The sequence below is a fragment of the Falco cherrug genome, chromosome 14 (assembly GCF_023634085.1).
Source record: "Falco cherrug isolate bFalChe1 chromosome 14, bFalChe1.pri, whole genome shotgun sequence".
Lineage (NCBI taxonomy): Eukaryota > Metazoa > Chordata > Aves > Falconiformes > Falconidae > Falco > Falco cherrug.
In genome coordinates, this window is record NC_073710.1 from 288,002 (window position 1) to 312,930 (window position 24,929).

General features: G+C 64.3%; 1 protein-coding gene across 5 annotated transcripts; it reads left to right on the forward strand.

Annotated features, from left to right (window-relative positions):
• Positions 1-704: 704 nt before the first annotated feature.
• Positions 705-24,889, forward strand: RIPOR1 (RHO family interacting cell polarization regulator 1). Of its 5 annotated transcripts, XM_055726644.1 has the most exons (24): positions 705-868; positions 12,518-12,644; positions 14,933-15,082; positions 15,404-15,482; positions 15,806-15,829; positions 16,338-16,391; positions 16,500-16,652; positions 16,739-16,802; positions 16,882-16,925; positions 17,136-17,261; positions 17,477-17,625; positions 17,857-17,986; positions 18,182-18,322; positions 19,131-19,928; positions 20,218-20,357; positions 20,715-20,889; positions 21,053-21,188; positions 21,356-21,517; positions 21,639-21,797; positions 22,129-22,325; positions 22,430-22,513; positions 22,782-22,872; positions 23,113-23,176; positions 23,912-24,889. In XM_055726644.1, exons 1-23 carry the CDS (start codon positions 778-780, stop codon positions 23,133-23,135), a joined length of 3,297 nt encoding a protein of 1,098 aa, XP_055582619.1. In that variant the 5' UTR covers positions 705-777; the 3' UTR covers positions 23,136-23,176; positions 23,912-24,889. The 5 variants fall into 5 exon arrangements, with proteins under 5 accessions (XP_055582619.1, XP_055582618.1, XP_055582620.1 ...); XM_055726643.1 differs by lacking the exon at positions 23,113-23,176 and having other exon boundaries at positions 707-868; XM_027806889.2 differs by lacking the exons at positions 705-868; positions 23,113-23,176 and adding an exon at positions 6,650-6,885.
• The last annotated feature ends 40 nt before the right edge of the window (positions 24,890-24,929 follow it).

Consider the following 24,929-nt stretch of genomic DNA (forward strand, 5'->3'; position numbering starts at 1 on the left):
GAAGCGTGGCTTCCTCTGGCCCCTCCATCTCCAGGGACGCGCAGGGGTGTCAGGGTCTAGGACCTGGACTGGCGGGGCAGGTCCGATCCACAGCAGCCACGATGCTCCCTGAGGAACCCAGTGCCATGTAACCGCAGCGCCCGGCAGGGTGGCAGCCTGCATTCGCAACAGCGAGATGCGGCCCTTAACTGGGGACACTGCGAGCTCTCCTCTGCTCTTTCCCGCTGGAGGCTGGGGGGGCGGGGGGCGGGCCGGTGCCTATGCTTTGCTCTCCCGGGGTGGGCCGGCCGGGGTCGGGGCGCGGGGGGAACCACAGAGCCGGGAGCACGTGTGCTCGGGCGCCCGTCCTGGCGCTGCCACCGACCAGCACAGCCTTGGCCATGTCACTGCGCCGCCCGGCCATGCCACCCCCGCTGCCAGCCGGCTGTGCCACGGGCCAGGGGTCTTTCAGGGAGCGGTGGAGCAGGGGGTGCGGGGGGGGGGGGGGGTGCGGGCTCCAGCCGCCGTCTTCCCGGCAGGAAGAGCCAGGAGGGCAGGCAGCCCGGGCGAGGGGCGCTGCGTCCCGCCGGGGCTGGCGGAGCGGGGGGTGGGCGCGGGACCCCCGGCCGTGGCGGCGGCGGCGGCGGCAGCGGGGGAGGCGGCGCGGGCCGTGCGGCCGCCATTGGCGCTGGCCCTGCCGCGGTTTCCTGCCGAAATCACATGGCTCCCGCGTTTCCATGGAGAGCGCCGGGGTGGGCGCTGCCAAAGCTGCCCGAGCTCCCCGCTTGCTCCCCGTCCATGGGAGTGGAACAAAGGGGATGCACCGAGCCAGGCCCACTCTCGCTCCCCGCCTCGCCCCCCGCCTCGCCCCCCGCCTCGCCTGGGACATGTGAGTGCCGCCGGCACCCCTGCACCCGTCCCCCGCCCGGGAGGCGCCGGCCGCGGGGGCAGCGGGGCGGGGGGAGCGGGGCGGGTGGCTTTCGAGCAGGGGCTACACCCTCGGGGGGGCCACGTCGCCGTCCGCCACCGCCTGCCGGGAACCTCGCCCGCCGCCCGGTCCCGGGGTGGGCGCCCGGTGCGCGGCTGCGGCGGGCGGGGTGGGGCGGGGGGCACGGCCGGGGGGCTCCGCTTCGCTCCCCGCCGCTCCCGGGGCGTCTCCGCACCCTGCGGCAGGGCCGGCACCGCGGCCGGGGAGGGACGGCCTGACCGCGGGCTGTGGGGGCGAGCACCCCTCGCCATGTCACCCGGGGTGTGTGTGTGCCCCGGCCCTCGTCCCTGGCTCCTTCGGCCGCTGCTGCGCTCCCGGGTTTGGGATGGCGCCGGCTGTTTTCCTCTGCGGCGTGGGGAGCCCTGCCCGGGGCCTCGGAAGGGCCGCGCAGGGGGTAGGGCCGGGCGGGGGTAGGGGGCACGGCCGGGCCCTGCGGGCCAGGGGTAGGGCCGGGGGCACAGCCGGGCAAGGGTGCAACAGGGAAAGCGTATGGCCAGGCAGGGGTAGGGGATACGGCCGGGCAGGGGGTACGGCAGCACAGGGGGTACAGCTGAGCAGGGGGCATGGCCAGGCAGGGGTAGGGGGCACAGCCGGGCAGGGGCAGGGAGTACGGCTGGGCAGGGGCTACGGCCAGGCAGGGGTACAGCTGGGCAGGGGTATGGCCGCTGCCCGCAGCCATATAGGGCCTTGCCCGAGTGTCTGTGGGCCACCACAGCCATCGGTCCTGGAGGAGGTGCTGCCCCCATCTCCCCCCCGTCATACCCCTGCACCCAAGCAGGGCTCCGGGGCATGGGGGGCTCCGGGGGGACCTGGGTGCTCCATGTCAGCTGGGTGCTGCCTCCTCCTCCTGGGTGACTGAGGGAGGAATGCTCAGAGGAATTAATGAGACAGATCGCGCTTTGTTGCTGGCCCGATCCTTCTATCTCCCGCCCTCCCCACCCTGCCAAGAAGTGCTTGGGAAGGCCTCACACCATTAACTCTTTCCCTGCCACATCTCTGGCTGTCCCAGGACTTGCAAGCAGCCTCGGCGGCTTTTACCCTTGCCAGATTCCCAGAGGAGACTGCTGAGGCCCCTGGGATGTCCTGGCCTTCCTATAAACCCTGGGCTGGCTGAGAACCTACCTCTGGGCTGGTGGCTGAGGACCAGCCTTGCCGTGTCCCCTGGGCAGGGCTGGCTATGACGCCGCACAAAATCGAGCAGTGCCGGGCTGGCAGCCCACAGCGTTGCTTGTCCTCGGCTGGCAGAGTTCCCTGATGCATCGCTGCAGGCCCCCGGGTGGAGAGGAGCTGTGGTGGGAGCTGGTGTGGTGGTGGCCGAGCCCCCGTGGAGGACCTGACATGGTGGGGTTGAGTGTGGGAGCACGGGCAGCGATGGGCAGGGCAGGGGTGGGGTGTGCTGGGGTGCAGCCGGTGGGATAACTGTTGATCTGCATCAGGGACAGTGGTGGGGACAGGGGCATCCCTTTCCAAACCCTGCCTGAGGCTCCTGGCCAGAGCTCTTGCTTTCCCCAGGAGTCTACCCAGGGCGGGCATTGTCCAGTCCCTGCTGCCACCCTGAGAGGAGCTGGGCAGGGGCGTGGGGATGTCCCCTAGGGGTGCTGTTGTGCTGAGCACTGGTGGCCAAGGCTTGGAGGGAGTGTTGGGAGTTCCTGCTGTGTCTCTGACTTAAGGGACAGGACCTGGAAGACCCCTCGCCGGCAGGGAGCTGGCATTTGGGGTCCCCAGGGGACAGTGAAGGCAGAGCAAGCCCTGGCTTTGTGTGGGTTGAGGCCATTGCCAGGCTGGGACGAACTCCCTGCCTTGTGCTTTGGGTTTATTTATAGGGCTGCCATTTATATCGCTTCTATTTCTGCTGCCGTGTGGGGACGATGCGAGGAAGCGAGGGCTTGAGTCTGACGTGGCCCTGGTGCCTGGATGCGGGGTGCCCGGCCCCTCCAGCACAGGATGCTGCTGGGGGCGATGGTGCCAGCCTGGCTGTGGGTAGAACCTGGCTCAGCACAAGGGCTGGTCCTTCTCCACCCCTTGGGGCATCATACCTGCAGAAAAAACTCCACATATGATCTGCAGCGTTGGGCTGTGAGGATTTTTTTGAGCTGGCTTTGATGGTTTCTGCAAAAAATAAAGTCAGAGGGGTTGGCACTGTGGTAGGGGTGACCATCTGCAGATCTAGAACTGGGCTTTCCCAGACCAGGACTGGCTCTTGCCTGGCCACAGGTCACCTGGTCACCCACCATGGTTCTCCAAGCCATGACGGTGGGTCTTTCTGCCAGAATTGACACCTTCTGCCTCTGCTAGGTCTCCCCCGTGGCCAGGAGCTCTTTGGCCCCTCACCGGATTGGTGCCTACGTGCTAGCACTCATCTCCCCAGCCTCTTTTGGCCAGCAGTGACTGCTGCCCGCTGCACACCTGCTGAGCCTGGCCTGCGCCCTTTTGTGCCACATTTCCAGCTGTGGTGACATTCCCACCCATGCAAGGGTGTCTGTGTCAGGGGACTGCTTGTCTGGGAACAGCCTGAAATAACTTCTCCATCACCTTGGTTTTTAGTGCGGGTGCCACCAGGGGACCGTGCTCATGTGACTGGTGGTTTCTCCAGGGCTGAGCTGGGTGGGCACAGCCTCAGTGCTGGTGGTCCTGGGGCCAGCATGGAGCAGTCAGGGAACCTCTCCAGGACTCAGTGCTGGCAGGACATGGGGTCTCTGGGAAGCCAGTCCTGTGTCCCATGGAGGGCAGGGAAGTGGGAGTGTCCTTCTGGGGAGTCTGGATTTTTCTTCTGCCTGTACACGGACTGGCCATGGCTGTACATGCGTGTCCAAGCACTGCTGCCAACAGAGAGTTTTGTTTGCATGTTCAGCTATTGTGGTAAGGGTGGGGATGCCCGGGGCAGCTCTCCCGGCCTGGCTAGAGGAGGGCATGACAGGGACACCCCCAAAAAGGGTGCGCTCGGGGCGTTACACCCGCATCTCTGCCATGTAGGAGGGATGGAGGCAGCTGCCCTGGCTGGTGGAGCTGAGCTGAGCATCCAGGGAAGTCCCCTGAGGTGGGGAGGTGACTGGCACCCTGTGTGGCCAAGGGGCTGTCCCCTTCCCTGCACCCGCTCCCTGTCCCTGGCCAGATCAGGGACAGAGATGCATTTAACTCAATTACTGCCCAGGCCCTGGCAGTGCTGGCACAGCTCATGCCCTTCCTCTGCCCTCCCTTGGCAAGGTGTCCCTGAGCTGGCAGGCCCTGCCGGGAGCCGTGCAGGGTGCTGTGAGGTGCTCGGAGATGTCTGATGCTGCATGCCCATGTCCTCCTTTGGTGTCCTCTGCCACCTTTTGAATGCACGACCCCACCTCCTGCCTGCTCCGGGCGGCCTCCTCGTGGGTGATGCCCAGGATGGTGCTGTGCCGCACGGCTTGCCTGCGCTGCCCACAGTCGGCTGCCCTTCACAGGGCTGCAGGCAGGGCTGCGGAGGGGCAGGGTCCCTGCAGGGTCCCCGGGAGGAGCACAGCCTGGCTGTCACCCCTTTGGTGGGGAAGCCTAGACATCCCTCCACTCTGCGTGGCAGTGGGGAGGGGAACGCCTCTTCCACAGTTCCCGGCAGCTTTAGCATGGCTTTCTTGTTAACCTTTAATGAGAACAAACGAGCTGGCATGGGCCGTGGCTGCGGGCGCGTTGCCTGGCCATGTGCCGGGCACTGGCTCCACATGGCTGCCAGCGCAGTGGAGGCTTTGCAGAAGGCTGGTTGGTCCCAGGGTGGTGCCAGGAGCGAAGCTTTTCCCCCGGGAGAAGAAGCAAGGGGTGAAAAGCTAGGCTGTGGCCCCCTGCCCATGGCAGCTGCTGGGTAGGACTCTGCCTGTCGGTGGGGAGAGCTGGGGGATGGGCTTCCATCCATCACATCCAGGCGAGACAGGAGACATGGTCTTCAAGCAAGTTCTGGAAGGCTGGGTTGGAGGTGAGTCCCCCTGCACCATACTTTGCAGCGTGCTGGGCTGCTGGCTCCCCTCCATGGCCACGATGCCAGTGTGGAGGCTGCAGGCAGGTGGGTGACAAGGTGCCTCCATTTGCCAGTTGTGGGGTGGTTTTCCCTTGGATGCTGCTCGCAGCCAGCTCAGTCTCACCAGCTCTTCCAGCTGCCCCCAGAAGCACGGGCACTGTGCACCCACCCGGACACCAGGACGAGAGGGTGCCCTGGGACGCAATGCTCTTTGGTGGCACTGCTGCAAGCCCCAGCTTGCCAGGCCTGGCTGTGCCTGGCTCCAGAGCCACACGCCTGAGTGCCTGTGGTGGGGCAGCTATGCATAAGGGAGTCCCAGGTGCTTCTGCCTTGTGGTGTGCTGGCCCTGTCCTGCACAGGGACCAGCAAGGAGAGGACCAGGTCTGGGCTGGGGAAACAGCCCCACAAGTGGCTCTGCCTTTAGGGTGGGGGTTAGCTGTCTGGGAGTACCCCATCTCTGTGAGCACCCCCCCCCAAGACTCTGCTCCATGCTTTTCCCTCTGAACCTGGCCTGACCTTGCTCTAAAAGCAGCAGCAAACAGGAAAGGAGCCTGGGAGGGAGGTGTCTCTTCCTGCCCCAGTGACGTCGTGATGGCAGCTGGTCCCAGCCTGGATGGAGCTGGCTGCTCCAGCCTCTGGCATTGGAGCTGGAGGGGGGTGCCAGGCCTGGATACCCTAGCAGCAGGACCCATGCAGGGACCTACAGCGCTGGAAAGGGGTGACATCTGTGCCACAGACTCTCCTGGTTGTTTAGGGTATCCCTGTGCTCTAAACAGGGAGTTGTGGGGCCAGAAGGTGCTGCTGGGGTTGGCGTAGAGGGCAAGTGGGCCTGCCACGCTTCCCTGTGGGAGCGGGACCCCGTGGGGAGCACAGCATCCTTGGTTCCTGCATGGGAATGGCACCAAACATCTTTTGAGAGCCCTGTGAGGAACCCTTGGGGCTCTCCTCTCCCCTCTGAGGCTTTGGAGACCTGGATGACACAAACTGGGGGACATTTGAGCAAGGAGACCCTTTTCCTGGTGGCTCCTGCGTGATGCAGGCTGCCCAGAGGGATGCGTGGGAATGCATACCGTGGGAAGCCTGCAGTGAAGCCACGGCGGTTTTATATATATATATAGTTTTTTAAAAAGCATTGCAGAAGCGAGCAGCAGGGCTGCTGGCACTGCTCCCTGCAGTGGTGTGAGCATCAGCTGCCTGCTCTGCCCACGGCTTTATGCCTGCCCGCGGCAGCGCTGGGGCGAGGGGCTGTGCCTGGAGCATCCCCCCCCCGTTAAGGGGAGTGGCAGCGGCTCAGGGCCAGCGGTGCATTGGGCAGGGCGGTGTTTGCTCCCTGGCTCGAGCCTGCCCTGGGTGTGGGGGAAAGGGGATCTCCGGGGGGAGCAGTCTTGGGGCCAGCTGGCTGACATGAAGCTAGTGTGGCACGTGTGGCTGATGGGGGACGCTGCAGTGCCCGGCTCAGGCTGCCGCCCTGCTCTTCCCCCTGCTTTAAACCTGGAGAGGGGCTGGGGGGGAGTTTGCACCGCAGCAAGCTGCAGCGGGGCCCCCTCCCCTGTGACCGTGCCTCAGTTTCCCCAGGGGGGCGATGGGGAGGGCAGGATGTGGGCTGAGCCGTGCTGTGCTCCTGGAGCAGCCGGTGCTGGTGGGGCCCCTTCCCTCCAAGGGGGATGGGCACCCTCCCCTGTCCCTGTCCTCCGGTCCATCCGTCCTCAGCCCCTGAGTCAGGGCCGGGGCTGCAGCGCTGGGCAGTGATGTCAGCCCTCGGGCAGGGGAAGCGTGGGAGGAGACTGCGGCCCGGGGGGAGCCCTGCGGCCCGGGGGGAGCCCTGCGGCCCCAGCACGGGCGGGCGGACGGACGGCATGAGAGAGCAACAGCTGCCCGGGACGCCGACCCCAGCCCGAGCGGGACGTGCTGCCGCTGCCCACCATGAACGGCAAACCGAAAGGTACTGAGCACTGGCGGCACCGGGGCTGGCCGGCAAACGCTCTTGATTTGGGGACCCCCAGGTGTTTGAGGCTGTTCCGGCTGGGCTTGCGGGGGGCTGTTTTGGTTGAGCGGTTTCCCCAGGAGAAGAGCTCTCCCTGCCAGGGGCACCAGGGACATGGGCACCCACCACCTGCAAGGGACATGGTTGTCACCTCTGTGTCCAGCGATGGGGTGTTGGGGCAAGGTGCCCGTGGCAGGATAAGGCCCGCCAGCTGCCTGGCCTTGCCATTGCCCATGCTGAGGCCCAGGCTCTGCGCCTCAAGGCAGGAGAGGGGTCACGACTGCCTGCTGCTCCCGGGCAATGCATGCGTCCCCAGTGCCACGGCACCATGGTTTTTCTCAGCAAATTAGTTTTCTCCCTCTCATGTGTCCATGTTTTGTCTGTGGCTGCGCTAATGAGGACAAAGAGAGCCTGGCTCCATGTCGAGCATCCCTGGCACGGTGGCCCCGGGGGATCTGGGCAGAACAGGGGCTCTTGGGGCTACTCTTGCGCACAGGGGCAAGTTGCCTGGGAAGAATTTGAGGGGGGAAGCTACTGGTACGCAGCAGGGCACCCTGGAGGTGAGCAGGCAGTAGTGAAGGTGGCATGTGGGACCTTCACAATGTTATGCTAGCCCCGGGAGGAGGCTTCCAAAGGATCTCAGCACCTCAGAGAGTGGTCTCAGCCCACTCAGGAGCAGGGTCTGGTGCCCCTGGCTGGGCTGCAGTCCCATCTAGCAGGGCACGGGGGGTGAGCTATGGTCCCTAGGCTTCCAAAGCCATGGGGATCCTGGCTGGGTGCTTGGTCTGTGCCTCTGGTGGTAGGAGACCCGCTTCACTAGGACCATGTGGTCCTGGACTGGTTCTCAGGAGCCATCCTAGAAAACAGGTTGGGCTTGAGCACAGCCAAGCACTGATGAACCCCCGGCCCCTGCAGTGGCCACCTCCCTGGGTCCCAGTTTGGGGCTTGCATCCCCCTCTGGCTGCAAACTGGGAGCCCGTGGGATGGGTGGCAGGGTGGGAGGCTGCGAGCCGCCCCCCCCCCCCCCCCCCCCCCCCGGGGAGCCAGCTGTGAGTGTCTGCCTGTGCCTTGCCCTGCCCTTCCTCGGTGATACTTCGCAGGGTAAATAAGCACTTCCTCCAATTCTTCCCATTTGCAGCTCCTTCCCTTTCCTGCCGCCCTCCCACTCGGCCCAAGGAGCCAGCTGGCCTCCCGGGGCTGTGAGGGTGGGTACCGCTGCCATGGACCCCAGCACCATGGGGCCAACAGCAACCAGCACCCATCCAGCCCCTGGCTCGTGGCACCCAAATGGCTATCCCCTGCTCCAGCGGGGTCTGCAACCCCGGGGCTGGGAGTTTGGCTCCCTGGTAGTCACAGGGGGTCAGGATGCCATTCCCTGAGTCATCCTGCTCCCAAACCCCCCCAGTCCCCCTCCTCGCCCAGCGCAGGGGCAGGCAGGGGGTGTCCTGCCTGCCTGGAGGAGAGGCAGAACATGAAGGTCAGGGAAGAGGTGGCTCCCAGGCTCCCCGTGACCAAGGTGGCATGGCATGGCATGGCATGGCATGGCGTGGGTCCCCGGACACTCCTGTCCCGTGTTCCGGGAAGGGACGGGTGGTGGGAGGGAAGAGCTGCTGCAGCCCAGCCGGGAGCCGGCCAAGGCCCAGCTGAGGCCGGAAGGGGCTGGTGGGGGGCCGGGGTATGCGCGGGGGCTGCAGGAGCTGCAGGACGCAGCTGTGCAAACAAGGATGCGCGGCAGGGCTGGGGGGAGCTGAGCCAACAGCTGGGGTTCGCAGCCTCCTGAGGTTGGCCCTGCCAGGCACCCAAGGTTCACTGGAGCGTGCTGGGATGGAGGGGCTGTGACGCTGGCATGAGATGGCAGGACACTCCACTTACCACAGACACCACAGGCAGGATGGACTGGCTCATGGCCACTGTGCCATGCCTTCACTGGGGGGACAGCAGTATGGGGGGGGTGTACACTGGTACCCGACTGTGCCAGCGAGGTGGCCACAGTGCCATTGGCATAGGGACCACAGCCCAGCCCTGCCAGCCTCTCCTGGGGAAGCCCCTTGGGTAGCCATGGGTGCCCTCCAGGGGTGCTGGAGGGTGCTGGGTCTGGCACCCTAGGCGTCGCTGGCCTCCAATGGGTGACTTTATTGGAGATGCTGGTCCCGTGGAGCCGTTGGGGCTGAGGATTCGGGGAGAGCCGGTCTGGGGCGTCTCCGACAAGGGCAGTGTTGATACACCCGCTGGAGCGACCTGGGGCTGATGTCTGAGTGTCGGAAACAGAAACCAGCTGGGACCAACCCAGCCGGTCGGACTGCCCCCCCCCCCCCCCCCCCCCTCCGCCGCTCAGCCCGGCATTCCTGGGATCCCAATCATCTCCAGAGCACCGGCTGTCGGGAGAGGAGCCGGCGGCCGGGCTGGAGAGCCCTGGGGTGGGCTCCGGCACCCCCGCCGCAGCACCCGCCAGCTGCTCACAGCTGCTGCTCTGCCCCGGGCAGCGCTGGCCGGGGCCGGGCGGGTGGACGGACGGACAGACGGGGTTGTTCTGCGCCCGGCGGTCTGCGGCGCAGGACGGCAAGGTGAAAAGCTTGGTCAGGAGGCAGCTTTGTTAGCCCCAAAGCCCTAATTAAGGGCAGGGGGTGGTGGGGCTGGCAGGGGCTGGGTCTTCGGGGCAGGACCTCTGCGGTTCCTTCTCGGGAGAGGGAGGGATGTGGCTGGGGCTCAGCCCACAGCAGGGACACGAGTGTGCCAGTGCTCTGCGTGGTGCCAGCCTCTGGTAAGCCTGGTGCGGGGCTCAGCAGTCTGGGTGAGCCGCAGTGGCCGGCGGCTCCTTCCAAGCGTGCCCCGGGCCCTGCTCCCCGCGGGGCTGGCCATGCTGCTGCGGTACCAGGTACCTCTTATCTCGGTAATGTCAGGAATGCACCGCGCCAGGGTTTTTTCCTTCACCATGAGCCAAGTGTGCCAGGAGTGGAGACCACGCACCCTGCCTGCCCTGCCTCATGCAGGCAGCTCTGCCCACCGGCACCTGGCTGGCTGCCCACCTGTGCTGGGCTCAAGCATCCCTGGGGCTCCCAGGGCATTGCTCCCACAGAGCGAGGTTTTGGTGTCCCCCTCCCTGAAGGGGGTTTGGGGCCCTGGCATGCTGCAGGGTGCCAGCTGTGGGGATGCAGGATGCTGCGGCAGACAGGCTGGCACTGGCAGGACCTGGCAGTGCCCGTGGCCGGCTGCTGGGCTGGTTGGCAGCAAGTACCACGGCTGCGCAGTCTCTTGGTGCCAACTCATGTCTGCACTCACCCTGCCAGTGATGTGGCCTCGTGTTGCAGTGCATTGCGGTGGGTGTTTGGGGGAGAGCTGGGTCCCTGGGCTGGAGCACAGAGATGTGGTCCCGTCAGCAGCTGCTGTTGATGGCACTGCTCCCCGTGCCAGCACAGGAGGCTCAGGTGCCTTGGAGCATGACCCAGTGCAGTTGCAGGTGGCTGCAGGAGCCTCTGAGCTGCTTGGGCAAGTGGCTGGGGATTGCTCTGACTCCTGGGGAGTTGTGCTGGGGCACTGGTCCTCCACAGCACCCCCAGCATCCTTCTCCCCTGCCACATTTTCAGCATTCCTGCCCTGGGATGCTCTCAGCATCCTTTTCCCCAGTGCAGGCTCCTGCCTCGGTGACCCACTTTAGAGGACCCTGTGCCCCAGATGGCGACATGGGCTGAGGAAGGGTGGGCTGGCAGGGCTGTGCGCACCCCGTAGGAGCTGTGACCTGCGCCACACATAGAGAGCCCCACCTTTGGGGTGGTGGGTGCTTTCCCTATGGATGAGCCACTGTAGCGCCAAGCTGGGCAGCAAGCACAGGTGCCATGGGCCTTGCTCACTTGGTGGGGAGCAGATTAAAGAGCCCTGCAGAGAGTAATCTGCCCAGGCCCTGCAGGTCAGCTGGGCTTGCCAGGGATTACAGCTCCTTCTAATTAGCTTAATTGGGACAGTGTTGTCCTGGAAACTGGAGGGACTATCACCCAGATAACACCGAGGCGGTGGGACCAGCGCAAGAGCTGCTCCGTGGTCCTGAGCTGGGAACCCGATGGACCTGCTGCCTCCTGGCCCCGCTGGCACAGGGGTCATTGGCAGTGACTGGCTCTGACCCCGAGCGGCCCCAGCTCGTGCCTCGCCCGGCCATGGCTGTGAGGTGGCCAGGAGCGCAGCACCAGGCAGATGCCCGCTGGCGGCCGAGCAGGTCTGTGCCACGCAGGGTCGGCTGGAGCCGGGCTCTGTTGCGCCGCGGAAGGAATGGGGATGGTGGTGGGACCCCCAGCAGCGCTTGCATCCCTGTGCCATCCCTGGTGCTGCTGAGGCCAGGGGCTTGCTGCCCGCCATGCTGGGGGCAGGAGGAAAGGCGGAGTAAGCCCCTGACGGTGTGGGGAGCTGGCTCTGGCCCCATCTGCCAGTGGGGGAAGCTGCGTGCCCCTGGAGCCCTGCCTGGCTTTCTGTGGCAGCGTGTGTGACTGCTGGGCACGAGCCCACACGGTGCCCGGCAGCTCCTGGCTCCCCAGCCCACAGCTTGGCTCTGGGGTCTGGCAGGGACAGAGGGGTTGAGCCAGCACCAGTGGTGACTGGGGTGAGATGGAGCATCCAGTACCTGGCTCCTGTACGCTGGGCTCCTCTGTGTGCCCCGCTGGCACTGCTGGGGTGTCGAGGCCAGCAGCCCCACAGCCCCTGCTCTTGCCTTCTGCTTTGGGCTGCCCTTGCCAAGCCCTGGCCAGGGCTGCAGCGATGCTCTCTGCAATGTGGGGTGGCAGCTGGGTCTTGGCCCCAAAACTCAGAAATCTGCTCCATCCTGGCTGGCATCGACTGCACTGACTGTGGCGGGGACAGGCAGGTACCGGCAGCAGTGTCAGGACTCCTGGCACCATCTCTGGCACTGCCAGGAGCAGTGGGCAGGGCTGTGGCCACCGTGGGGCTGGCCACGTGCTGCCTGTGTGGACTTTCCAGGGTCCGGCAGGGAATGGCTCGGCCTTTCCTTCCGCGATGCAGAGCTCCTGGCAAAGGAGCCAGGACTTTCCAAAGTGCTTTGTTGTGTGTGGGTTTCCCTCCTGGTTGCTGGAGCGGGTGGATGCGAACGCAGAGACAGCAAAGGGCTGCGTGGCTGGGTCCAGCCCCACGCCCTTCCTGCCCTGCAGTGGGGTGGCACGGGTGACAGCCGGACATGGGACAAGGTGGGGCTCAGGAGGAGGTGGCCAGGCTGGGACACAGCGCAGGGTTTGCCACTGCCATGTCTGGGAAGGGCCATGGTAGGCACTGGGCATCAGCCCCTTCCTTTGGCTCCCACAGGAGCTGAGCTGGGACATGTCCGTCTGTCTGTCCCTGCTGAGTGCTCACTGTGTCCAGAGCCCTGCTCCACCCAGGGCAGGGCACCAGCAGCGTCCTGGGGGCAGCACAGGACCCGCGTCCCTGGTGCCACCGGGACTGTCCCTGGGCTGAGACGGAGGGAAGGCTCCCAGCCCATCATGGCTGCTGTAGCCACCCTGGTCCATGGGTGCCCTTCTTGGTCCTGGTGGCAGCCCTGCCTGCGTGTTTCTCCACCCTGCTGCTGGTGACTCGCTTCTCTTGTGCCCCTCAGGGAGGCCCTCCAGGTCACACTCAACGATGTCCCTGTCTGTGCGCCCGCAGCGCCGAGTCCTGGTCACCAAGATCAATAGGAGCCAGTCCTTCGCTGGAGTGAATTCAACAGCCGACCGGCCCTTCAGGTAGGAGATGGGTGCTTGTGCTGCTTGCCACGAGGCATAGGGACAAGCTTGGGCATGGTGGTGGGACCTGCTGCGCATCTCAAGGCACCTTCCCAACCCGCTGTCCCAGCATGTCTTTCAGGGACCTTTGTGGTACCCAGGGGATGTTGGATGGGGGGGCTGCAGGTGGCATTGAGGCCAGATAGGAGACAGAACCCGTCACCCCCCCCTTCTGCTGTGCTGTGTCCCAGGCTGGGTGAGGACCTGGCAGCCCTGCAGCTCCTGCCACCCCACGTGGAGGGGGCAGGTGTAGCTCACCTTCATTCTTCAGCCAGCTCTTGAGAGCTTCTCTGTGACCACCTCTTGTTTAATGGGTGCGGTGGAGGAGCTGGGGTGGCTTTGAAGCATTGTGTCTCAATGGCCTCAACATCCTGCGGCAGCCAGTTTTGGGGTTTGAGTGCTGGCGTGAATCAGGGGTTCCTCTGGGTCATTTCAAACCTGTTGCTGAAAGGTTTTATTGGCTGCGTATCAGATGTGTTGCAAGGAGCAGCCATTCCCTACTCGTCCTTTTCAGCCACTGGTGATGTTGCAGTCCCATCATACCCTTCCTCCTCCTCTCTGCTGAACCTCATGTCAGTGAGAACCACCCCACACGCTGTGCATCCCTGCCACCCTCCTCTGTGCCACCCCTAGCTCCTGGCTGCACTCTCACAGGTGGTTCTTAGGACGTGGACATGCTGTGCGTTTGGGTTGCGAGACTATGGCATTTGAATGCTTTTAATCCCTTTTCCTAGCACCCAGCTAGGCTCCTTACCTCCCAGTGCACCCACCAGTGCCAGGGGAGAGACATCTCTCAGCCAAATGGCTGGGGAAGGCAGCGCCAGGCTGCCTTGCCAGGTTGTGGACACTTTCACTGGGTGGGCACGAGCCCAGGCAGAGCCTCCCTGTGCTGGGAGCAGTCCTGCAGCCCTGCTCGGCTCTCATCCCCAAGTCCTGTCCAGCCTCTGGGCCAAGGGACACTTTCCAGGCCACTGGCATATCGCTGGATCTAGGGGCTGCCATAGGGGCTTGCCTGGGGACAGGGAAGAGGGAGGGCTTTTGGATGCCCACAGCCAAGTGGCTCATGCTTGTGGGGGATGCCTCCAGGGACCACCCTGGAGGATGGGAATGAGGAGGGATGGTGGAAATCAAGCACTGACCCATCGCTCTAGCTCAGGAGGAGGTCAGGACATTCATTTCCCCCCACCAGTGATTAGGGGAAGTCTTTTGGCCACTCCTGCAATGAGTGGCATAGGATGGGAGGTCTGGCCCTGGGCTGGGAACTGAGGAGTGTCTCTGGGGCACTGGTGGTATGATGATGCCTTGGAAGGAGGAAGGGAAGAGCCGGTCTGAGTGGGGCGTTGCTCACTGGGCTGGGGAGCGACTCCCTTGCACAAGGCAGGAAGGGTGGTGTTTGGGTCCTGGGTTCTGGGTTGGCATCCCTTTGGGTCTGCCGGCGAGGTCCCTGAAGCGGTGGTGGGGCAACAGGTGGCCAGCAGCTCCATGCAGCAGGTTTGGTGACATCTGGAGAGGCGCAGAATCAGTGAGGATGTCCCTGCCCCATGTCACTGCACTCTGTGATGGGGTGACAGGGCTGCCTGTCCCCAGGATGCTGTGGTGCTGCCACCCACTGGGATCCCTGCCTGTCCCTAGGAGCACACGATAGCAGGCCAGCAAGCAGACGGTGGCATGTGTCACCCTGCCACAGTGCCCAGACCACAGGGAGCACCTCCGTGCCCCTGGCAGCCTGGGGTGCTGGGGATGGAGTAGGGCAGGGCCCTTTCAGAGGGTGGCCAGGGCTGGGGACGTCCCCATGGGCACTCCAGGAATGCAGCCTGGCTCCAGCTGGTGCCTTTGCTCTCCTGACTGGCACCTGGGACCCCAGCCCTCTGCGGAGGCTACCCTGTGGCCAGCCTCAGACCCTGCTGGGACGGGGTTGCCTCCCCGCTCTTCTCCACTGCCAGCTTCACAGGTTCCTCCTTGTCCTTCCCATGGCTTTGGGGCAGCCGAACGCAGCTGGGGGGGCTGCAGGCATGTGGTGCAGGCAGTGCTGCCCAGCCTCACGGCCCTGTCTCGCCCAGCCCCGCTGGCTGGTTAAACTGGCTGCCGAGGATTCTTGGGAGAGGCAGGCAGGTCTGGGCGGACCTGGCCTCCATCCCAGAGCTCCTTCTTGCCTCGAGACAGGGTGCCTGGCAGGCTGGGCACCCAGGCAGACCCTGGTGCTGTGTGCTGACCCCAGCTTCCCAGGGTTTGCCTGTTTCTTTCCCCAGGAATCTCTCACCCTTCACCCCCACTGTCTCCCGCAAGACTGGCTCCAGGGTCAGTAGGATGTTCTCAATGTCCCACAAATCCCCACCACCCAAGGTGCCTCAGCCCAACCGCCTCGACGAGGTGTACGAAGCTCTCAAGAAAGGTCTGACGTAAGTGCTTGGGCTCCCCATGGCCGGGTGGTTGGAGGCAGGGAGCCCCTGGGGGGCACGGGGACAGCTTGCCATGTGGGTCAGGGTTGGCAGCTCTCTGCTGTCACCAGGCAGGGACATGCCAGGTCTCCTGGGCGCAGTGCCTTGGGGTCCCGGAGCTGTGTGGGGTCCCACGTAGAGGCACACACGGGCTCCCTTGCCTGAGTGCTGGAGCGGCAGCTGGGGATGCAGGCCCAGATGTGCTGGGTTGGTGTGGGCTGTGAGTGGTGGGAGCCCTGGGCACAGTGTCCCAGCCTGACCCCCGTGCTGTGGTTGCCCCAGAGCCTACCTGGAGGTGCACCAGCTGGAACTGGAGAAGCTCAGCACCCAGATCCGTGAGTCCAAGAGGAATTCGCGCCTGGTGAGTGTCGCTTGGGAAGAGCCTTACTGGGAGCAGTGCTTTGGGCAGACGGCTGGGGTTGTGGGCACAGCTGGGGCAGCTTGTGGTCCATCTGTGTCCCAGGGCAGAGGCTGCTTGCTTCTGTGGGGACGTCAGGGGCCAGCCCAGGCTCTGGTGTTGGGCTGCACAGGGCTCCTGTCCTACTGTCATGCAGTCTCCAGCCCTGGCTGGATGCTGCATGTCTCCACCAACATGCTAAGGGTGGTGGATGCAATGTGCTGGGTCTCCTTGGGTGGGCAGAACTGGCTTTGTGCTGCGTCTTATCCCTCTTCTCTCTCCTCCAGGGCTTTCTCTACGATCTGGATAAGGTAAGCAGGAGGGTCGGTGCCCTGTCCCCCTTGTGTCCCCCTTCCTAGTGCCTGGGATGTGCTGCTGCCAGCCCCTCCCCACCTGCAGTGCCCTGCTGTCTGCCCCTCGTCCCCTGCACGGCAGAGTGCCCGTGGGGTGGGATCAGGGCTCTGTGGGCAGCATGGGTCCGGGCAGGGGATAAGCAGAGACAGGCAGGGGCTTGCAACCCACTTTGTGTCAACAAAAGCTCTTGTTGGCGAGTGCTGAGCCTGGGTTAGCTCTGAGGCTGGGAGAAGAGCACCCTGGAGCCCGGCGTGTCTCCTGGGAGACAGGGGAGGCTGGAGGATGCTGCAGCACATGGGTGCAGGTGCAGCCTCTGCTCTGTTCAGTGCCAGCTGCCACCCTGCGCCTTCCAGGAGGGCTGGTGACCAGGACCCAGCACAGGCACACAGCAGGGCACATCCTGACCTGCAGCTCCTCTGCGGAGCGGTTGGGCTGCTGCTCACGCCGTCTCCTCTACTTTTCCAGCAAGTGAAGTCAATCGAGCGCTTTCTACGTCGCCTGGAGTTTCATGCTAGCAAGGTGAGAGCTGGGGACCAGGGTCATCTGGGGGCAACCTCAGTGCAGCGCTGGGATGGCTGTGCTGTCCCCTGCTCTGCCTCTCACCGCAGTTCGGGCCCATCCTTGCAGATAGATGAACTCTACGAGGCTTATTGCATCCAGCGGCGGCTGCGTGATGGAGCCCACAACATGGTCAAGGCTTACAGCACGGGCTCCCCAGGCAGCCGGGAGGCACGCGAGAGCCTGGCCGAGGCCAGCAAGGGCTACAAGGAGTACACAGAGGTGAGGCAGTGGGCTGGGGTGGGCTGGCAGGGTGCTGGGTCCCATGGGTGGCTGCTAATAGGTGCTGTCCATCCATCTGTCCCCAGAACATGTGTCTGTTGGAGAATGAGCTGGAGAGCCAGCTGGGCGAATTCCATGTCCGGATGAAAGGTAAGGAAGGCGTCCTGCTCCGTCCCTGGCCTGCTGCCTGCCTGCCTGCTGTCGCTGACCCCTCCGCCTTCTCTTGCAGGACTGGCAGGCTTTGCCCGGCTTTGTGCTGGTGACCAGTATGAGGTTGGTGGGACCATATGGGTTGGGATCTACTCTTCTCCTGCCCTTGCAGTCTGTGGGGTGCCTGGGGGGTGTAGGTGGGCACTGGTGTGGAGGGCATGCTGCAGGGCGGTGGTGGGTGGCATGGGTCCCTGGCTGTGCCTGGGAAAGTGCAGAGAGCACCCACCACCCTAGTGTTGTATCTCCCCCACACCCACATCTCTGCATCCCCAGATCTTCATGAAGTATGGGCGGCAGCGGTGGAAGCTGCGGGGGCGCATCGAGGTGAACAGCAAGCAGGTGTGGGACAGCGAGGAAATGGTTTTCTTGCCCCTCATCACTGAGTTCCTCTCCATCAAGGTATGGTGCAGAAGTGGGCAGGGATGGTGTGGGCCGGCTGCCACCCTGCATCCCGGCAGGGCTTCCCTCCAGGACCTCACCTAACCCTCACCCTCACCAGGGTGGGAGGAGGCTGTCTGGTGGTGCTGGTATCCAGGCACACAGCGTGATGCAGACATGGCATGGATAAGACAAAGTCACAGTCTTCATCTGTTCTTATCCCTCTCCTTCTGCAGGTGACAGAGCTAAAGAGCCTGGCCAACCACGTTGTGGTGGGCAATGTGTCCTGTGAGACCAAGGACCTCTTTGCGGCTCTGCCCCAGGTAGTGGCTGTGGACATCAACGACTTGGGCACCCTCAAACTCAGCCTGGAGGTGACCTGGAAGTGAGTGTCTCAGCAGGCATTGCTGGTAGCATGTGGCAGGGCTGGGGATGCCTGGTGTGGTGTGGCCAGAGGTGGCCTGCCCCAGGCTCTCCCCCATCCCAAAACTGGGCTGCAATTATGGAAAACCAGAGCTGGACCAGATGGGGTCCTGGTGTCCTGCTTGCTGCAGAGCAAGGCCAAGACTCCCCCCCAGGCTGGCACTCCCCCTCACCTCCCTGCTCTTCTCCCCAGCCCCTTTGACAAGGATGACCAGCCCTCGGCAGCCAGCACTGTCAACAAGGCCTCCACAGTGAACAAGAGGTTCTCCACCTACAACCAGAGTCCACCCGACACCCCGTCCCTGCGGGAACAGGCGTTCTACGTAAGTGCGGCGCCAGGCAGGAGTAATGTGGGAGGGGTGGCCCGTGGAGGGGTCGCGTGGGGACGTGCCCAGGCTGCATCCCAGAGGGTGGCATGGCTTCGGCACAGGGGTGCGCAGCTCCTCTCCAGCCATCCGGCCATGGCTCCCCGGCACCGGCTCCTCCCGTGCTCACAGCTCCTCTTCTCTCTGCCCAAGAGGCCGGGGCGGGCGGCCGACAAGCACGGTTGGTCCTTGCTGGACATCTTTCGGGAGACACTCTTCAAGAAGCTGTCTCAGAGCTGCTCCTGCGGCGACGTCTCCTCGGCCGAGCTTGGGAGATGGCCGCAGCAGGGCCGTGTAAGTGTGAGGGCTGGAGCCGGCCAGTAGCTTAGCCCAGCAGTGTGGCCATCCTGCAGTAGCCGTAGCCGCTCCTTGTCTCCTGCTCACTAGCCCTCGCTGACGCCCAGAGGCCTGATCCTGCCAGGTGGGGGTCTGGCTAGCCCTGATGAGGCAGTCCCCCAGCTTGGTGAGCCTGGGTGGCGGAGCCTGGCTCCCTCTGGTCTGCATGCCCTTGTGCAAGAGATGGGCACTAGTGAGTAGAAAGCTTGTCCATGTCCCTGCACTGGTGGCATTGGCATGCTGTGCCGTGGCATTGGCATGGTGATGGTGCTGGTGTGGCGCTAACAGGGTACTGGTGTGGCACTGGGTCAGTGATGGTGACCCACTGGCATGGCACTGCCGTGATGGCCAGCGCTGCCTCCCATGAGCTGGTGCTGGAGCTGTTGCCATCCTCGCAGCTGTGGTGTGTTGGTGGCCTTGCCTCTGCGTCGCACCCTGCAGTGCTGGGGCTGGGGCTGGCCACCATGCTGGGGAGCCACTGGCACCCTGGGGCTCCAAGCTGTGTGTGGCTGGGCCTGGGGAGATGGACACCCCCCCGGTGTGGGTTGCAGAGCAGGGCTGGAAGAGGCAGCTGTGATCTGCCAGATCCTCACTGCTCGTCCTGCTGCGCTGGCAGAGCCGGGGCGGTGTGGCAGCCTGTGCTGGAGGTCACAGCTGCCTTGGTGCCCCCCAGCTTGGCTGGCTCTGCTGCTGGTGAAGGGAAGGCAGCTGGAGGAGCAGGGGTGGCCAGGGGGCTTGTCTGACACCATTTTTCCCCCCTCCCCAGAACATGCTGCGGCGCCAGGAGGAGCTGGAGAATGGCACAGCCTGGTCCATCTCCTCAGAGTCCTCGGATGACTCCTCCAGCCCACAGCTGTCCGGCGGCGCCCGCCATGCCACACACAAGCCCATCGTGCAGCCCGAGGTGCAGGCGTCCGCCCCCGCCATCGAGATCTCCTTCTCCCAGCAGCCGGAGGAGGGGGCCGAGGGGAGCGCCGGCATCCCCCCTGCTGGGAGCCATCTGGAGGAGCTGGGCAACAGTAAGAAGGAGACGGTGGCCAATGGGCATATGCCCTACTCCCGGACTCTGAGCCACATCAGTGAGGCCAGCGTGGATGCCACAATGGAAGCCAAGGCTGCAGAGAGCCCCTGGGAGCTTGCACCCAGCCCGGAGGACCCGAGGATGGGCGAGCAGGATGCGGACCCCCTCCCTGGCGCCTCAGTGGCAGCTGCCATGGCAAGGCAGGACAGGGGTGCTGAGGCCAAGCCCCGCGCCTCCGTGGCGTGGGCTACCTCCTGTGAGGTGGAGGCCAGTGGGGCCGAGGTGCGGAGCCAGGTGCCAGCACAGGGTGGCTGCAGCACCGGCATCCCCTTGGCACTGGCACAAGCCTCCGTGGAGGAGAGCCCCGTCCCCACCATGCCACTGCCTGCCAGCGTCCCTGAGGTGCCACGGGGGAAGATGGTGGACTCAGGTCTGGAAGAGGCCATCAGCCTCCTGGGCTCGGCCCTGGATGACTATCGGGGGCAGTTCCCAGAGCTGCAGCCCCTTGAACGGGAGCTCAAGCGCCTGGAGGAGATGCTGCTGGTGAGGGGCTCCCAGCAGTGCCCAGGGCAGAGGGGGATGGGGCCATCCTGGCTGGCAGTGCCCAGGGATGCGGGTGGCAGGGCCATACCGGCTGGCAGTGCCTGGGGACATGGGGGATGGAGCCATCCCAGATGGCAGTGCCCAGGGATGCAGGTGGCAGGGCCATCCCGGCTGGCAGTGCCTGGGAACAAGGGGCTGGAGGCACTGCTGGCAGCGCCCAGGGATGTGGGTGGCAGGGCTGTTTTGGCTGGCGAGCCACGATCTGACCCCGTCGTGCCTTCCTCTGCAGCAGAAGCAGGGCGTCTTCCTCAGCCGGGCCTCCAGCATCAGCCTGACAGTGGAGCATGCGCTGGAGAGCTTCAGCTTCCTCAACACCTCCGACATGGAGGACTCGGAGGGCTCTGAGGAGGAGTCCCTCCAAGAGGAGAGGTGTGCAGTGGGGCCCACGGGATGGGGCGTGGGGCAGGATGCGCCCTGGGGCAGTGAGGACAGGGCTTGCCCAGCTCTGCCAGGGTGCCCAAGCACATTCAAACCAGCCCATCACAGCCCAGGGCAGGTCTGGGTCAAGAAGCAGCAGGGTCCGGCCCTTCCCGTGGCATGGTGCCACCCTGCATCTTTCTATGGGGCTGGGCTGGCAGGCAGCCCCCATGTCCCTGGGACCTCCTCCTTTGCCCAGTCCTGGTGCCATGATACTGTAGGTCCTCCAGGAGCTGCCTGGCGGGTGGGGAAGGGCCAGGTGCAGGTCTCCCTGCACTGACCCGCTGCCTCGGTCTCTCCCTGGCTCAGGAGGGCTGGCAGAGCCCGGCGTGGCAGCAGGGCCCCCAGTGCTGGCGAGATGGGGGCAGACGACACTGGCATGTGCAGTGGCTCCGAGGCCAGCACTGACCCCATGAGCACCGGCAACGAGTTCCTGGATAAAGCCCTGGTGCTTCACCTCAACAACTGCAACCGCCTGCTGCTGGTGAGGAAGGGGCTGGGGCATGGTGGCGGGAGACATCCAGGGGTGGGAAGCCTTGGGGTGGGTTCTGGGTCCCTTGTCGAGGGGTCTCTTGCTGCAGCACAGAGGCTGTGGTGGGGCAGTGAGCTCTGTCCCTGAAGTCGCCGGTGTGGTTGTGCCTTTGCAGAAGCTGGGCACCTTTGGTCCCCTGCGGTGCCGGGAGATGTATGCCCTGGACAGGCTGCTGCAGGAGGCGCAGGTGCTGGAGATCGTCTGCCAGCTGACGGAGGAGCGAGCAGGAGCAGCTGGCTCTGCTGCCGAAGGTAAAGACATGTGGCCAAGGGGACCGTCCATGCCACCCCAGGGGCTGCATGGAGCCCGGTCTCCCCTCGAGCACGGCTGGGCGGCAAGGGGCCAGGCCAGCCAAAGGGCAGGAGCCACCTGCCCACTGCTGTGGCCCGGGGAAGCTTGACAGAACCTGTCCCCACAGTGGTGCAGTTCTCGACACGCAAGGAGGGTGTGCTGTCCCTTTGGGACCGCTGCGTGGAGCTGCCCAACATCTACACCTGCCCCGTGGAGCGGTTCCTGCAGGTGCTCAGCGCCCAGTATGTAGCACCCATCAGTGAGCAGCACCCTGGTCTGGCTGACACGGGTGAGTGGGCACCTGGGCTGTGCAGGGACAGAGCTGCCAGCCTTGCTGGGTGACTGTGAGTGGGGGTCTATGGACGCTGGGAGCCCGTAGAGGGGTGGCTCACCCCAGCCCTTTCCCACAGTGTGTGTGAAACTGGTGGAGGATGTGCTGAATCGGCGGCTGCCCCGGCGGCCTGGCAGCGCCCAGGGTGAGCAGGTCACCATCTTCCAGTACTGGAGCCACTTTGAGTCACTCGGTGCCCTGGTGCTTGACACCCATATGATGGAGCTGGCAGAGGAAGGTGGGTCGTCGCTGCCCCCCCAACCCTGGCACAGGGTGCCAGAGGGGAGGGTGGCCATAGGGGATCGCCCTGCAGTGCTGCCATGACCACCTCCAGGTCTGATCCAGTGCACTGCCCGCTCCTCTGCTGCCTTCCTGAGCACCCCGAGTCCTTGCTGTAGGTCCCCAGCATCTTGGCTTGGGTAACCCAGCAGCTCCATGCATTGGCACCCCATATGGCACTGGTGCAGGGTGCGCGGGGACGGGTTCGTGACGGCAGCAGGGGCATCTGGATGATGCAGGCAGTGCTGCTGGGCTCCCTGCACCTTGGCTCAGCCGGCGGCTCCCCACAGCGCTGCTGGCACAGAACCTCAACTCGGACGACCAGGACGTGGTGCTGCGTGCCCTGAAGCGCATGCCCGAGGGCCGCCTGAAGAAGGAGGGACTGAAGGCGCTGAGCCTGCTCCTGGTGGAGGGCAACAGCAAGGTGGTGAGCGCCGTGTCAGCCCAGCTCCGCAGCTTGGCGGAAAACCCTCGCTTCCGCCAACGGGTACGTGCTGGGCAGGTCAGGGATGAGGTGGGCTGGTGCCACAGCCCCCGAGGTGCTGCCCCCCGCTGCCGTGGGCCGCGGCACTGACCCCCCATCTCCCTCAGGCCCTCGTGTGCTACCTGGAGCAGCTGGAGGATGAGGAGGTGCAGACACGTGTGGCGGGGTGCGCAGCGCTGGGCTGCCTGAAGGTGAGAGGGACGTGGGGTGGAGGTGACAGAGCTGTATCTTGTGGAGGAGTTGACATGTGATTCTGGATGCACCTGCACAGCCTCCTGCTCCTAGGAGAGAGGAGCTGGGGGTGCCCCCAGTGTGCCGGAGAAGCAGGAAGGGAAATGGGGAGGCAAGGGACAGGATGAGGGACTTCCCTGTGCGATGGGGCTGTGGTGCCCTGTGCTGCCATTCCCTGGGCTTTGTCCCTGCTGCCAGCCACACTCAGCCCCCTTCTCCCTTCTGCAGGCCAAGGAGAGCATTGAGCAGCTGGTTTACCTGTGCCAAACTGACAAGGAGCCTGTGCGGGAGGCAGCCAAGCAGAGCCTGATGCTGTGTGGTGAGTGTTCCACTGCTGCCCTCGGCTCCCTCCCCACCCATGGCACCCCGAGCGGCATCTCCTAGGGCCAGCAGCGCCCGTGGGACAAAGGGGTCCCAGGCTGGTCCCTGCCTACCCTGTGTACTCTGCCCCATTGTGCCCCAAGCTCTGCCAGGCAAGAGAAGCTGGCAGCAGGCAGCAAGGGCCAGGCATCCCGTGTCCACAGAGCACTAAGCCGGGTTGTTATTTATTATTTGCTAGATGGCACTGAGAGAACCATCTGAGTGGGTTTCTAGGCCTCCAGAGCGCGGCAGCTGCTGCACAGGTTGGGACATGTGAGCCGTCCTCCTCTCCCCGTCCTTGCTCCTGCCGCTTTGCTCACGAATGTCTCCGTCTTAGAGCCTGTCAGCCATGTCACGTTTTGGAGTCTGTGTGTCTTGGTTGTTCATAGAAGGTGCTGTCCCTGTGGCACCCTGGCACATGTAGATGCCTTGTGTCCCACGTCCCAGCAGACTGTCCATGTCACCATCTCTTGCTGGGGATGGCCACTGCTGTGGTGCCAGGCAAAGGTCTTGGAGCCAGCTTTGTAGCATGGATGTGTGCATCCCCTGTGTGTGCTCGGGGGTCCTGGGGAAGCCCTCAGGATCCCTGGGCCAGTGCATGCAGATGTGCACAGCTGTTTTGAGACACTGGAGCTGGTGCAGCCCCAAGCCTGGGTCCCTTTGCCCCACGCCAGGCTCTCCATGAGCTGGCGCTCCTACAGCCCAAACGTGGGTGACCCCGGCCCCGTGTGGGCAGGGGTAGAGCAGACAGTTGAACAGGATCTGCAGCATCTGAATCAGGAGCTCTGGGGGCTTTTTGCGCCAGATCCCAGCTGGGACCTGCCCAGGGGTGTGCTGAGGAGGATGAGGGAGGTCTCTGCTCCGTGGCTGCAGCACGCAGGCTCAGCGCTGCCAGGCATTAGCCACGTCTCCCTGGAACGGCCGGGGAAGGTGGCTGGGGATGGGCAGGGGCCAGAGCTGCTGCAGTGCAGTTCACTGACCACAGCCTGTACTTGCAGGGGAAGATGGTAAATCAGCTCACCGGCGGCTGGAGGAGACCCTGGACAGCCTCCCGAGGATCTTTGCCCCAGCCAGCATGGCCAGTACAGCTTTCTGAGATGCCACGCAAAGCCACCTGCCGCCCCCGGAGGGCAAGGGCACCGCTGGGCCGCCCGGGCACGGACCGGGGCCGGCCAGGGCCTGGCAGCTCCCACTCTCAGCAGCACATCTCAGCAGCACACCGCAGCGTTACCCCGCCACGGCCGCACGCTGCCTTACGGAGCACCGCACGCCACACCCCCTGCCCCTGGCCAGCGGCCCGCGGGGTGCCACGCACGCACCCCCGCGCAGGGGGGCTGGCTGCACATCCCACCCTCTGATTGCTATTTGAAATACAGCGGGAGCCCAGCCTTCCTGCCCTCCTCATTGGCCACAGCCTCGGGGACCGAGCGGCAGGGACGAGCGGCAGGGACACGTACGGGATCTCTCTGCCTCCTCTTGCCTTCCTCCTGCTCGAGGGCACGTGCCCTGTCCTGGAAGGCCCTGCACTTTGGAAACCATGCCGTTTCTTTCCAGGAGTTGCCTGGGCTGTGGGGACTGCTGCCCTTTGCCACCTGAAGTCCCCAGGACTTAAATAAAACAAAATATGAGATATTAATATATTCTGCTGGCGTTTCTTCTTTCCAGCTCCACGTGCTTCTGTCCGTCCCCGGCTGTGGCTGTAGGGAGCATAGTGAGATGTGGCCCCAGCCTTTCCTGGTCTGTTGGCAAGCGCCTCGGAGGGCAGGGGCAGGAGGAGCAACAAAGGGACGGACAGACGGAGGGACAGAAGCTGCCACCTTTTTTTTTTGTTTGTTTTATTTTTTATTTACAGATTTTTGCAGAAAAACAAAAGCAAAAAAATCTTTTCTATGTCTCTATAAATCTATATATAATGTAATTACAGAGAACAACTAATTTTGATTTTAAACTAGAAATAAAAACAAAACTTTAATGAGTGATGGTGTCACTGTGCAGGTGTTTCTTTGGCCCCACGGC